This window comes from Diabrotica virgifera, chromosome 2, assembly GCF_917563875.1.
Source record: "Diabrotica virgifera virgifera chromosome 2, PGI_DIABVI_V3a".
Taxonomy (NCBI): Eukaryota; Metazoa; Arthropoda; class Insecta; order Coleoptera; family Chrysomelidae; genus Diabrotica; species Diabrotica virgifera.
In genome coordinates, this window is record NC_065444.1 from 27,172,818 (window position 1) to 27,188,585 (window position 15,768).

General features: G+C 33.6%; 1 protein-coding gene across 10 annotated transcripts in view; it reads right to left on the bottom strand.

The window, feature by feature from the left end:
* LOC114332935 (transmembrane protein KIAA1109 homolog) overlaps nt 1–15,768 on the bottom strand; it is a 168,874-nt gene that overhangs the window by 104,721 nt on the left and 48,385 nt on the right. For all 10 annotated transcript variants that reach the window (XM_028282734.2, XM_028282733.2, XM_028282737.2 and 7 more), the window contains exons 21-26: nt 10,073–10,340; nt 8,286–8,514; nt 8,092–8,235; nt 6,955–7,317; nt 2,006–2,430; nt 228–405 (exon numbers count right to left, since the gene is read on the bottom strand). In XM_028282734.2, the coding sequence (XP_028138535.2) occupies nt 228–405; nt 2,006–2,430; nt 6,955–7,317; nt 8,092–8,235; nt 8,286–8,514; nt 10,073–10,340 (1,607 nt within the window). The remainder of the gene's footprint in view (nt 1–227; nt 406–2,005; nt 2,431–6,954; nt 7,318–8,091; nt 8,236–8,285; nt 8,515–10,072; nt 10,341–15,768) is intronic.

Here is a 15,768-nt window from a genome sequence, read left to right on the forward strand (position 1 = left end):
CTCAGATTTAAAACCCCTACTGATTCTAGAAGATGTGCGAGTCCTGAGCAGCCTGAGCCTGAGAAATGCCGAAGACCCGGTACTTATGAGCCTAGTCCGTATGATAGGGGTCATACATTGGACTCGCCTTAGGAGGTCTAAGTGTCTAAAGGGCTCATAAATGAGCTATGCCGCGATCTACCATAACCATAGTAAAAAATTTGTTGCAAAAATAATTGAAACTTTACCTTGGAAAGCGTTATTCTTTGTCCTTCAAGAGCTTCAGCCATCAAACAAGCTATAGTAGCAGTAGATCTTTTGTACATAGTTCTCACCATATGTACCACCCTAATAGCTAGTCTATTACTTGGATTCATCCAAGCATTTATTGCTGGTGATGCAGTACTTAACAAATTCCAGTCTAACCTACAATCACATAAACACAATTTTATTAAAATCATTTCGATGTTATGGTCGATTTCACGAAACTCCATAACCTCATGGATCGTTAAATATTTTTTTGTGGAAGGAATGGAAAATAGGTTACTTAAGAGCGTAGGCGCAAAACTTCGTTCCAATCCTTTTTAAATCCATTAATTTTTTTCAAATCAGGAAAAAACTAATAAGTCTTTTTGAAAAATTTAAACACAGAATGAAATATTACATCATTACGGAGGGTAGAAAGTCACTAAAAATTTCTATGTTTATTTTAATAAGTTACAGGAGGAAAAATAAGAAAAAATTGAGTGTGATTTTTAATTTCAAATTTCTCATTAAAAAGAAACTTTTTGTTTATATTCTAAGGGAGTTTCTACTCGGTAATGATGTAATCTTTCATTCTGCGTTTAAATTTTTCAAAAATATTTAGTAGTTTTTCCAGGATTAAAAAAAAATGAACGCCATATCCGTGGTGATATTTTCCAAATCGAACATTCGCTACCTTTGTCATACAACGCTGTTGAACAGAATGTGGTGACAAGACAGTGACAAACAAGGCTACTAAATATTTGACACAGCTTCAGGAATATTTTGAGTTGTTTATTAAATAATATTGATAGTGTATTTGATAAATAATTAATTTAAGATGTGAAATTAATAAAAAGTTATTTATTGTTTATTATTTATGGATGATCCAAGCACAGAATACACGAGTATATTCTGTGATCCAAGTATTTTGTTGTTAAAGATGTTCAAAATTTATCTAAGAGTTCACTTTTTCTCTTTTCTCGATTATTAGTCTTCATTAAATAGATTATTGTAATCACTGAATACATAGTTAGTGAAAAATAATCCTATTAATTAACTGAATTAATAATTTAAGCGATTATACAAGTAACGGTTATCCAAGAACATTCAAAAACTAAACGAAATAGCCATCTCTACAATGATGATAATGTCATTGTCAGCTAATGTTTCCATCTCCATACCAGTGAGAATTTTACTACACGTTATCTTGGTACTGGGGGTTGTTGTTACCCCCGATGATGGGGTTGCTTAGTTGAAACACTAATTACCGAAATATATTTATTTAGAACACTATGTACGACAGTAACTAGTTGGTGTCGGGATGGATGTCTTTACTCTAACCACGTCGGTTTCTGAATAATGAATAATCTCTTTCTTTACTTTCTACGTATCTATAAATAAATCCCAATTGTTTGTTATAATTTCATACTTGAATGTGACCGTGAATTACTAATAGTACATAATTGCTGGCTCCGTTGTTTTCAAAACGATTGGCCTACATTGCAGAAGCAATGTTACCCATTTACGTAATGTAAACAGTACATGTAAATAATATTTGTTTGAGACTTTTAAAAATTAAATCGATATGGATTACTCTTATTTTTTGGATGCTAATATAAATCCTGTACAACGTAATTTGCCGTGTAAAGAAAGAAAAAGTAGGAAAAGCCGTAAAATATTTGCGCCTACGATCTTAAGTTTAGCATTGAAGATTTTTGCTTTTCTTATGTCTAATATTATCCATTTCCTAAATAAAATAGAACAGGAAAAATTTAAATACCTTGTATAGTCGATTTTCCTTGTGATCGGAGCCCTTGGTGGAGCTGCAAAATTAAACCAAACGACCTTAAACTCAATTATACACGACGACACATTGCCGTTATCTTTAGGAACAATCGTAACTTCTTTGTTCTCGCTAAGTCTTTCCGGTTTAACGTTTACGTCTTCCTGCGTCGATTTTCTGTCTTTTTCTTTAAGCTTAGGTGTCAAGAGCCCTTGCGATTTGGCTTCGGATAACTTCGGCGTCGTATGATTTGATTTATCGGAATTATCGATAGGTTCTGGTACTTCAGGTGGCCGCGGATCATCTTCTACGTGTTCAAATAGCGATTTTTTAACTATTTTAATAGCGACACCTTCGAGGCCACATTCGAACATTATAAAGCCGAGTTTGTCGTCGATGCTAATATCGTCCGTAGGAATACTCTAAAAGTTAAATTTTATATTAATTGAGATGTTTAGAATAGAAAGGGTGTAAGTACACGTTTCAAAAACGAGATATGCATATATTTGTAAACTAGAAACAGTATTTTATTAAAATCCACACGGAAAAGAAAATTTTTTCCTGTAGTTACCTGTATACCGTCAATCACAAAAATTGGAAAAATTGTTTGTAAAAGGTATAAATTTTTTTTATTAAAAATCCCTTTAAGGGCTACATCACAACAAAACGTTTTTGATTTTATAAAAAATCGTCATCAGTGTTAGACCTAAAAGTAGTATAACCGTTTTAATGAATGTAAAGTTGATGTTTAAATTTTGACTAATGTTAAAGCAAATTGGTTATACTTACAGATTGGATGCCAGCTGAGATACCAAAGATTTATTCGGGTAAAAACCCTTTTAATATAAAATGGATGCATTAAAGGTGCATACTTAAATAAAATACCTTAGGATGGATACACGGCAACAAGGATAATGCCCTTAGGTAATGTATTGAATTTCCCAACACGTGGGATGCAATTGAGTTGTTTACGTTCCAATGACTTAATGGCAACTAAATACAAATTGAGTGATGTTTCTGAAAGGTGTCAAAAACAAACCGACAATGTGACGTAGAAGTTACCCTGTATTACTACAGCCAACTAACTGCAATAAAAGTTTTTTTAAACAAATGAAATAGAGAATGTGGAAAAATCCCCTTACGAACAATTCACACATCCACCATTTCGGGCTGGGAAAAATTTTTTGAATACAATCAAAGATCCAAACACCAGTTCTTTTAAAAATAGTTTTTTTAAAAAATTTCCAACAGTAATATCAACTTTGTTGATGTTTGTTATTACTGTTGCAAATTTTAAAAAATCTTTTTTTGCAATTAGTTGGCTATAGTTATACAGGGTAACTTCTACGTCACATTGTCGGTTTGTTTTTGACCCCTTTCAGAAACATCACTCAATTTGCATTTAGTTGCCATTAAGTCATTGGAATGTAAACAACTCAATTTGCATCCCACGTGTTGGTAAATTCAATACCTTACCTAAGGGCATTATCCTTGTTGCCATGTATCCATCCTAAGGCATTTTATTTAAGTATGCACCTTTAATGCATTCATATTATATTTAAAGGGTTTTTACCCGAATATTTCTTTGGTGGCTCAGCTGGCATCCAATCTGTAAGTATAACCAACTTGCTTTAACCTTAGTCAAAATTTAAACATCACCTTTACATTCATTAAAACGGTTATACTTACTTTTAGGTCTAACACTGATGATGATTTTTTATAAAATCGAAAACGTTTTGTTGTGATGTAGCCCTTAAAGGGATTTTTAATAAAAAAATGTATACCTTTTACAAAGAATTTTTCCAATTTTTAGTATTTTATTAGTGTAAGAAGACTCCTACATACAGGGTGAGTGGAGAGGAATGTGTAAAACTTCAAGACTGTATAATATACGTAAAAATAATCAAAAATAACTCATATGTTGTTATTCGATTTTCATTTGATTCCGAGATATGGGGTGTTAAAATTTTTCTTACAAACTGACGATTTATTTATTGCTCTAAAACCGGTTGAGGTGTGTAAATGAAATTTGGTGGGTTTTAAGACATAGCTGTTGCGCATGTTTTGACATATAATTAAGAATTTTATATTTACCATTGGCGCGCATACGGATAATAGTCATATAATTAAGAATTTTATATTTACCATTGGCGCGCATACGGATAATAGTCTGTAATTTTTAAAGATAAAAATGGTACGCCATTTGATACGTAAAAATATTTCAAATTAAAAATCTTTCTTGAATTCCTCGTTCAATGTTTGACAAAAAATCTCTCTTCCCTTTTTTCATGCAACGCTTCGTTTTCATGCAAAAAATAAAAGATCATAACGCTTACAAAGTTTTCGACGAAGTTTCTGTATGAATGTGTAGAAACTTATTCCGAATACGTTGTAAGCGTTAAGATATTTTATTTTTTGCATGAAAACGAAGCATCGTATGAACAAACATGAAGATAGATTGTTTGTCAGAAATTGAACAGGGAATTCAAAAATAATTTTTAATTTGAAATATCTCAGTGGCGTACTATTTTTTTTCTTTAAAAAATTTTAGACTATTACTCGTACGCGCGCCAATGGTGAATATAAAATTCTTAATTGTGTGGCAAAACATGCGCAACAACTATGTCTTAAAAACCACCAAATTTCATTTTCACACCTCAACCGGTTTTAGAGCAATAAATAAATCGTCAGTTTGCAATAAAAATTTTAACATCCCATATCTCGGAAACAAATGAAAATCGAATAACAACATATGAGTTATTTTTGATTATTTTTACGTATATTATACAGTCTTGAAGTTTGGCACATTACTCCCCACTCACCCTGTATATGCTTTATACGCCATGTACTATCAAGAAGAAAATATTGTGTACATTAAAGTGCAGGTCTCTTTAGGATAGAAAGGGTACAAGTGTGCATATACACTTTTTATTCACACTCTTTTGCAGACATTAATAGTCGATCCAAAAGTAGATTACTGAGGGCAAACCTCTTCATGATCAAAAGGATTCCTGACGGGACTGTGAGGGGGATTTATCTCATTTATTGAGTAACGTCACGCGATACGTGATGAGGCCTTGCTTCCGTGCAGTAGGATGCAATTAGTTCTTATATAGGGTACGAAAAGAACAAAATGTTCAAAGAAAAACATTTTTGTAATGTAATTTTCGCTATTTAAAAAGTCTCCACGTAAAGACACCACATCCGTTCTTGTTGTCAAGAAAATTCCACCCCAAAACCTTAGAGAGCCTCCATTAAACAATCTCATCTCTCTTATGTTGCGTTGTCTATACCGCTCACTTGGTCGATAAATGCCTCATATAAGTGTCGATCAGAACTGTTTACGTTATGTGTCTTTTTGTTTTTAAAGTTTTGTTAACTGTTGTTATTTTTATTGTTAATTTAGTATCGTCTTAGTTACATTACATATTAAATAATAACTGTATATTTTCTTTGTTATAATAATAATATATAATAAACCGACTTTTATTTGTTTTAAAGATATTAGGGAAATTCAAAAAAGCAAAATGTTCACAAAACCTAAGACTGCAACACGATTTTGATGTATAACAACCCTTGTACCTAGTCCTCCCTACAAGGTGTCTCAAATTTAACATAAGAAAAACACTTATTTTCTTTCACCCGATAAAAGCTCATAAAAGAAGTTTGATCAAACCTTTTCCCAACACAGTGCAAATAACAAAGAAAAATATAAAATCAATGGGAAAATCCCAATAGTTGGCTGTATACCATAGTTTAAAAAACTCATACAGAAGTAAAAACTTCAAGTTGTATATTGGTATAAAATCGTTTATTAAAAACTTCATAAAATGTCATCCAAATGGATTGCAAAACGTTTTCGTTCTAATTCAGAAAATCTTCAGTGCATTCTGCTGAGTAATTGGAACTAGCACACTATTTAAAGTGGTAACCTCATAATATATGGTTTACATAGTATTGTTTAAGAAAATATGGTGACTACAGGTCGATGTTAGTAGATTAAATTAAATACATGCTCAAAGGGCAACACGTTTCTCTGCTCGAAAATACTAGGTTCTTGCCAGTTCAATGGGCACAGACCAACTGTAGTTGGTTTGCAGTTAGTCTGTCTAGTATTTTCGAGCAGGGAAACATGTTGCCCTTTGAGCATGTATTTAATTTAATCTACTAACATCGAATTGTAGTTAAACTGAATTCGCTCTATCGAGATTCACTTTGACACTGACGTTAGTAATTTCTTTTTTGGGAAGTTCAGTTGTCAGAAGTGACTGGAAATTACTACACAACCAACGCACCTGCTCATAGCCAATATTATTAATAGTAAACAGACATAAAATAACATAAACTTTACGCCAATCAATAATTATTTATTTACACCATTATAATGTATTGATAACAAATGACAAAATTATTTATTGTACAAAATAAAAATATTATGTAGAAATAAACTCCACAAAATTTTATGAGATTAGTAGACACTCCTACTACTTCTAATAATTCTTCTTTTTTTAATGAAAGATTAAGTTGATTTTAGCAGTTAATAGTGTGAGGTAGGAATTTTTGTATTGTATGTTTCCTATTCCGAATGTGTCAAAGTGAATCTCGGTAGAGCGAATTCAGTATACCATATTTTCTTAAACTATACTATGTAAACCATACATTATGAGGTTACCACTTTAAATAGTGTGCTAGTTCCAATTACTCAGCAGAATGCACTGAAGATGTTCTGAATTAGAACGAAAACGTTTTGCAATCCATTTGGATGACATTTTATGAAGTTTTTTAATAAACGATTTTATACCAATATTCAACTTGAAGCTTTTATTTATGTATGAGATTTTTTAAAGAAAAATATAACATAATAATATTTATCTGAATCCGTTAATCCGTTCACGAGAAAATAGAAGTGAAAAATTAATAAGGAAAAACAGTTAGTAATAACTTACGTGGCTCTCAGTATCCGGCGATTGCAGATAATATTCCATGCCTCTATAAAGCGATCTAACTTTTGTCGGGGTAAAGAGTACTTTAGATTTATAAGTTGGTATTGCAGTAATAACAGCGTCATCTAACAAAGAACTTTCATTCCTCAGTCTTCTTAATTGAGCATGCATTTTTCCAACGTTTAGACTGATGACTAATTGTTGCTGTTGCTTCTCACAACTTTCGATAAAAACAGGATCGCATTGAATGACGTCAGAGTTAGTATTAGTTTGGAATCCAAGCAAAATCTTTGCTCTGTTCGCTCCCTTTTTGCTGCCGCTACGTACAACGGCCGGTCTTAAAAATTTCTGGAGTACTTCCTTAGCCTACGATATAAAAACAAAATGTTAATATTCACCAAACTGTTATCATTATCCATTCAAAATAAAAAACAATACATTTTTTGGATTCATTCACTTGTTTTAGCTGGACCTATCTAAAGAAAGTTCAATCCACTTTATATTCATCCACACAGTCATGTTGTAACGTTATAAATTATTGTGTTACAATTTTTATTGATTTTATCCATTTCTTAACTTTCTGTTTTTTTTAGTATTTTTCTTATAAAAATCTCCCGTTCTGTCATGTCGGTCTCAATCTAAGTGGTAGGGACTGTTTTTTAAGGTCTTGTGTCTAATTAAAATAATGTGTCTTTGCAAAATTGATTTATATCTTCTATTTTTTTGGACTACTATTACTTTTTGACCCCTTTTTTCGGGAGGGGCTTCCTGAACCTTTTGAAAACATCTTTGACGACGCAACTACAACCAGGATAAATTTACAAAAACAACTAAAAACTGCGGCTGCCTTAGTTTTTATGCTAAATAAATATGAATAGTTAATTTTACATTTTATTTGCCCATTCCAAAACTCATTGTCCACTTTTTCGATTAAGATAAGACGAACTTACACCTAGTGACTGAGCTAGGCGAAGCCTTAAAATCAGTTGTCGCAGTTAGTTGAAGTTTTATTGATATAAATTAACTTCCTAACTTTCTGTGGTAATTTGAACGTAACACATTGCCCCACGTTGGGAGCCCACGTGGTAGTTTGACTGTTACAATGCAAGCAATCTGGTGAATTTAAAATTATATACTTACTTGTTTGTCACAATGTAACTTCACGTTGATATTATCAAAACAAACTGAGAACAATGAGACACATGTTAAATCTTTAATATTATCCAGTGCCGAAAATGATATAATCTCTTCAACAATCGATACTTGTAGTAATGTAACATTAACCTAAAATAAACAATTTAGAACAACTATCAATGTATATGAATGTTACTTACTTTTGGTAAAAAGATTGCAGCTTGCAACTGTGTTTTAACAGTTTCTTCATACACATTAAGAGCTTTAACTTTACCGTCTTCGCTAGGAGGTTGGCATAACTTGGCAACATTGTCGGTTGTTTTTAGGATATTTGCTGATTCGACTTGTCCTATACATGAAGTATGTAGATGGTTTATGACAGTTAGGGGATGTAAATTCGCTACAGTTGGTGTAAGAGCATCAATAAATCTGAAAATAATTTTTTTTTATTACAAAGCATCTAAATATACTCCATCTTCTTCTTCGGTCTATTCGCTCTGTGCATGACTAACGCGACACCTAACGTCGTTACTTGACATTTTTGGCGACTACAATTTGAAGTTAAGCATATGATAAATACATATTGTGAAGTTCTTCTTTTTCTTCTTATACTTGTTGTAGATCTGTTAATTCCGACGTTGAAGTATTTCTTGAGAGGTAGACTGCCAGCTATCTCTCCATATTTTTGGTGGTCTCCCCGGTGGACGCTTGCCTGCTGGTTTTCCTTCTAGAGCAATTCTTGGTAGTCTGTGCTCCTCCATTCTTTTTACATGACTGAACCATTCTCTTCGTCTTTGCCTGCCCCATTTGACTACATCTTGCACGCCACATTGTTCCCTGATAATGTTGTTTCGTATTCTATCTCTTCTTGTCTTCCGTGCTATTGCTCTTAGTGTCTTCATTTCGGCTGTTCGTAGCATGCTCTTGCTTTTATTGGTGTCTTCTCTTGATTCAATGCCATAGGTCATAACAGGTCTGATGCAAGTTTTATAAACTGTCTGCCTGTTAATGTAACTCTGCCTGCATGATATTGGTTGTATTGAACAACTCAGTGTCATGTTCCCGGTCCCAAGCCCGGATAAAAAAGGAGGTTAGGTTAGCCCCCTGCCTGGAGGAATACATATTTTTGGCTCACAGAACCGGCACTGCCTCGGAACCATGACGAATTAAATTTATGACAAACAACGCAATGACAAAGGATATTGTGAAGTTACATATTAATATTATTAATAAGTAGTTTTTTAACGATACAAAAAATAACAACAATAACAAAAAGGGAAAAATCTATCCTCGTTTTTAAACAAGGAGGGGCAATTCAAATTTACCGCGCTGTAATGCTTGTTTGTAATTGGTCTAACCGCAGGCAAGTTTACTCCACTAAATTATGAAAATTTTGACACTATTATGAAATTTTGACTTTTAAATTCCTTAGGCTAATTAACTATATCGGCGATTTGTTGTGTTTTCTGAGTTATTTCTTTAATTTTTAGATTTTTAGTCTGAATTTATATAAAAAACATGTTTTTAGAACTCTTCAGCGAATTGTTATTAGTCTTATAAGTTGTCCGATACTGATTACTGGATTACCGTCGACATGGTCAACCAAAAAAGACGATGAATCTGGTAATTTTTAAAGCGACATTATTTGGTGTAAATATGTCTTGTGAAGTTTATTCCTCCTAGTTTTAATTATTTCTCTAATTTATTTGTCATTATTGGAGATCTATACATACTTTATATCTATACGTTTACTTTTTTGGCTATTACTAGCACAACTAAATAGTTACGCAACATTTATTTACATAAAAACTGTTATACAAATAATGACACTGGCATTATAAAGAATCGCCAAAATTGTCGTATTTCGCCGCTACTCACGCTGGCCTCGTTTCATGCACCCCCACCATGGTCACGCACGGAGCGAATACTTCGGTCACATTATGAGACATCCTGAAAAAGATGATCTTTTACAATTTGAAATACTCACTTTTGCAGTGTTTCCAACAGCAATGGACTAATCATGACATCTAAGTCCCCTTTCAACTTAACAATTAATGTCGTTCTTGAACAGCCATCACCGTGACAACTTAATAATTCCTCCTCTTGAAAAGAGCCCGAATCGTTTTCAACTTCTTCCTGATCCCAAACATATATAAAAGGAGAAGTAGGAGTTTTGTTGTTATCGGATCTCGACACCATTTTTAGAGATGTTATGCCATCGTTTACGGTTTCCATATTTGGGACAAATCTGGCACCTAATTAACATTAAATAACACAGTATTAAAATTTAAATTTAAAATCAATTGCTACAAGGCTGATCCATATTCCCTACCCTATTCATTATATTCCTGGAAAAAACCTGAAACCATGGAAAATAAAGTACAAAGGAATGGGCATACCAGTAACAAATGAATACCTTGTTCGGGAATCCTTATTTATTTATTTTATATTGACTATCATTCTAATATTTATTTATTTTCGGGTAGAATAAGTTTTGATAATTTAATAATTATATTTAGTTGCTTTGGCCCCCCTGTAAAAATCATGCAGAATAACCTTGTGTGTGTTCTAATTTAAATAAATGCTCAATGTCAATTTTACTAATCCACGAGTGCAAAATTCGCTTTGTGAATCGTATACAAATGAACATGCTCCGTTGAGTACCTTTAGGACAATGTACGACTCTTCGACTTCGCTTAACGCCTTCAACGAAAGAATTTCCGAATTCCAAATTTTTTCGCTTTTCATGCAACTGACGGCGCCGTCCGCGAGTGCTAGAATTTCATGGAAGCAGTGATGAATTGAGTAATCACACTTGGGTCTGCATAGTTTACCAAGTCCTAAAGAACGCCAATTTTCAGGTAAGCGATTTGCGCATAGCTTGTGGAACCGTTTTATTTTAAAATTAATTTTTTTCTCAACTTAATTTTCATATTTTCTGCAGTTTTCATACATACCTATATAGCCTAAATTTTGCTGAGGACCAAATAGTGATCGCAAAAGACGAAGATGACCTCAACTTATGATAAGAAAACTGGAACATGAATATACTGTAGCGTGATTAGTGTAATTACTTCTAATTACAATAAAACTAGCGGTTCGTAATTTATATACGACTTTATTTATATTTATACAAGTTTACTTTACAAACTTTAGCTTAAGACTAACTCTATTTACAAATATGTCCTATTTATATATGCGATACAGATATTCCACAAATATCTATATATCTCCAGCTATGTCCATGTGACCGCTTGCACGTCATCGTCGCTGCATCGGCGTATCTCGAAACATCGATAGTGTTCTGTCTGTCCGGAGACGGGAGCTGGTATACGAGGGTAGGTCAATAATTATTTTGTTACAATACCAAGAATGGAATGGAAATAAACCTGAAGAAAACTAAATAGGTACCTAACAACGAAGAATACAGAAATAAAACAACTGGAAATAGACGAAGGTTAGGTATTTAGGTTTAATATCATAGTGTCCCAAATTAAAATGGAGCTTCGCAGGACACAATGCTTGACTGAAGGATAAAAGACAGAATCACGAAATATTTATTTATTTAGCGTATGGACTTTCACAGTACGATAAATACACAAATATAATATTATTCAAACACTAAAATATAATGAATGAATCTAAATATTATTGTCCAATTTACATAGCCATTCAATTGCTTCTGGAGAGCATTCCACAAAGTCCTGGAGATTTCCACGGTAGGCACGATTTAGGCAATCTGAAACACAATGACTTATGGTCTGTCTAGGTGATCCACAATCGCACTGTGGACTTTCTGCACGATCCCATTTGAACATAGAATCAGCACATTTACCATGTCCGGTACGTATTCGATTAAGCCTCGCCCAGGTGGACCGGGGCAAACCCGATCCGATGAAACCCTGGGTTGGGGTGGATATAGTCTGCTGCTATTGTTGGCATCCATCTTGTGGACCATTGCCTTTGTATATCATAGGAATCACCTCGATATACATCGAGGATACGAATCACACCAATAGATCGGGCAGATCTGATTGGAGGATTTCTAGACCTCAGTCGCTGGTGCTCTTTTGATATGTCTGGTATGTCTTGATAGATTGGTAATTGTATGTTGGCTACAATTTTCTGGTACTCTCTCACTAATGCTGCTGTACGACGTAGATCTGGTGGAGCAATATTGCTCAAAGTAAGCAGCCATCTCACTGGGGTTGATTTTATTGTTCCAGTGATTATTCTCATGGTTTGATTAAGTTGGACATCGATTTTGTTTGTATGTGCACTATTTAGCCATACTGGTGCACAATATTGTGCCACTGAAAAAACCAAAGCTAGAGCAGAGGTCCGAAGAGTATCTGCAGAGGCACCCCAAGTTGTTCCAGCAAGTTTTGTTATTATATTGTTTCTTGTTCTCAGTTTACCGGCTGCGTTTGTAAGATGGCTTTTGAAGGTGAGTGTTCTATCAAGTGTGACGCCTAGATATTTGGGGTTGTTGTTATGTTTGACAGCTGCATCATTTAGAGTTACATTGAGAGTATCGCCCGCAAGTTGATTCGACAGGTGAAAGAGACAGGTTTCAGTTTTGCTTGTGTTAGGACGTAAGCGCCAGTTCTTAAAAGAATTTACTTAGTGTAGTTAGGTCCTCGTTCAGAGCTCGTTCTCCCTTACTATTATCTTGGAAGCCAATGCCAGTTCGTCTGCATAAGCGAATTATCTCGATTTTGTTTCAGGTATATCTGCCGTATAAAGGTTAAACAATAAAGGAGCTAGCACTGAGCCTTGAGGTAAGCCGTTGTTAAGTTTTCTAACGTTACTTCGTGCATCATTTATATATACCTGAAACGAAATCACGAATACGAAACTATATCACGAAATACAACAATGGAGACCGTCGTTCAACAAGGAAGGAGAAGCAGAGGAAGGCCACATATGAGATGGGCTGATGACATTAAGAAGATTGGAGGACACAACTGGAAACAAGGTGCGGAGAATAGAAAATACTGGATTGAATTGGGGGAGGCTTATGTCCAAAGTTTGATTACTTAAGGCTGCAGAAGAAGAATATCAAACAAAGGAATAACTGAAGAAGAAAAATAGATTAGGACAAACAAGAGACTGCATATGAAAATTGAACCCGGTACTATGGGATCAGAACATCAGATAGCTTCAGAACAACATTAAGAACAGCAGTATAAAAACAAAACCAAGAATATATAATACCATAACAAGAAATATTCTGACTTGTGTGTGAAAATTGGATAATACATAAGAACACCAAAAACAACATAAGAGCAACAGAGATGGAATTCCTAAGGAGAAGCTGCAGAGCAACAAGAAGAGGTAGAATAAATAACATAGAGATTAAGAAAAGAATGGCAATGAACTCAGATATAATAGACTGTAACGTTGCAAACGTCACATCTTTGATATTGTATTTTTAAATAATTATTTTACTTTATTTTCTTTAATATTTCATTAATAATTATCTTCTGTATTTGTTTTACCAGTTTTCTTCGTTAAAAACTCGTTGGCGCCCTCTTTTATTATCTTCTATATTTACTATATCTCTTTTTATTTAAATCATCAACTGAACATACTAAACGTACCCCGTATATCCTTACTCTGTAGATATATGTCTTTTAATACGGAACATGCCTGCCACATCCTATGTCCCACTGTCAATGCATTGACACTTCGTCTCTCAATTCTCAGTATGGTGGTGGAAAATTAATTTCGGTATAAAAGCCGAAGAAGCTTCAAAAATAAAACATTTCTATTTCAACAAAGATCTCTCTCGGGGTAAGAATATTATCATATTTTAATTACATTTATACATCTAACAGTATTTCTAATATTTTTTATACCAAACCTTCCATGTCTGCGAGCACAAGGTCGTTTTAAATACCTATTTCTTTCTAATTTTCATATATGCACGTGTAAATCAAATTTTAACTATTCCCCCCATCTAAATTCCATTTAATTTACCCTTGCCATCTACTAGTTTTTGAATACTATTTTGGCAAAGGTACAATTTGGTTTTTTAACTTCTTGATTGTCACTTATACGCATTATTCTTCTAGTTTTTGAGATAAAGATCACAGTCATCCCTCTGGGAGCTTCAAGAATCCTCAATCGCCGGCGATACAACAATGAGGACAAAATCATCTGGAACAATAAACTTCATCTAGACTGCAATAACCAATACCTGTAGGCCTGGTGACCCTAAACGCCTACAACCCCAGAACCCGTTGCAGAACCAACAGCAGTACCAATAGACATCAAGAAGTTACCATTGAACCAGATACCAAAAGCCATAAGTATAATCCAGAAATTGTTAGTTTTTGGCAAGAATTTGAATATATTTGTTAATGCATTTAATAAGTCATATTTTTATTATATCTTTATGAACAATAAACATGATTAGTTAAAAGTACTGTTTTGTTTGTTTCCATTCTGAATTTTCAGAGTTCATATCTAAGATTAGGACAAGACGAACACACACCCTGAGAGACTGAGCTAAGCTAGGGTGAACGATAGCTATCTTGGTTGGTTGAAGTATTATTTTCGAATATTATTTCAATTAGCTGGGATTGTCTACTTATTGTCGTTTTTCGTTTCAAGGCTACATAGAACAGAAGAGATTAACCTGGTACAGACATGTCAGAAGAGCAGACAAAAAACCTTGGATAAACAGAATGGAGCCCGATATGAAGAAGGAGAGGGACACCCCGAAGATCTTTCAGAAAGGAAGTGGACGAAGCAATGAAATCTGCACGAAGGGGACTGGCAAAACAGAAAGAACCGGAAAGAACGGCTGAGTGACGGAATGCAGTGAAAACTGTGGAAATCCTTAGTATATAAATGTAATAAATAGTTCAGAGAAATAAGGAAAAAAAATATCCTGTTGGTGACACAACCCCCTTCAGGCCGAAACCAAATTTTTTGAGTAGTATGGACATATATAATAATAACCTATATCGTCGGCTTAAGATGCAAATGGCCTAACTCCAAAAATTTAAATTATTCAGGAGATGCAAAAACTTGTCAGAATTAGAAAATAATAATAAAACAAGGTAAGTTTCCAAAATATTTTATTTTGTTTAATGCTACAACCGTTGACTGATAAATTTACTGGAAGATACGAAGCTAAATGAGCGTTTATGTACGACACCAGTGGTTTTAGAAATAGATGGCGTTAGCAGCTTTCTAGGTACGAGATTGAATTTACCTGAGACAACGATGAGACGTATTCAGGTAGCTTTGGTTATCGGAATTTGGGGTCGGTCGGATCGAACGGATAATAATAAAAATTATTTATTTCTTTTGATGCATTTAAATTTGAGTTCTCATTCAACGATAACAATGGCAATCTTTAAAATAATTATTGGAGTGTACCTATGTATTACTTTCTAAAAACTCGTTTTTAAATTAGCAAGAATAATTGTGGTTGTAATTTGTCTTTTAATTTGAATTCTTGAAACAAATCATTGAATATTCTAAAGTTTATTTAATAATTTTATATAATATATATATAATAATATAATTTATTTAATAAAAAAATTATTTAACGAGAAAAATACTCACTGGGTGATTTTAGATATTGTAAATTTCTTATTTGCCTCATAATCTCGATACAAAATTAGGTAGTTATTTTCGTTAATTACAGTCTCTTCTGATGATTGTATA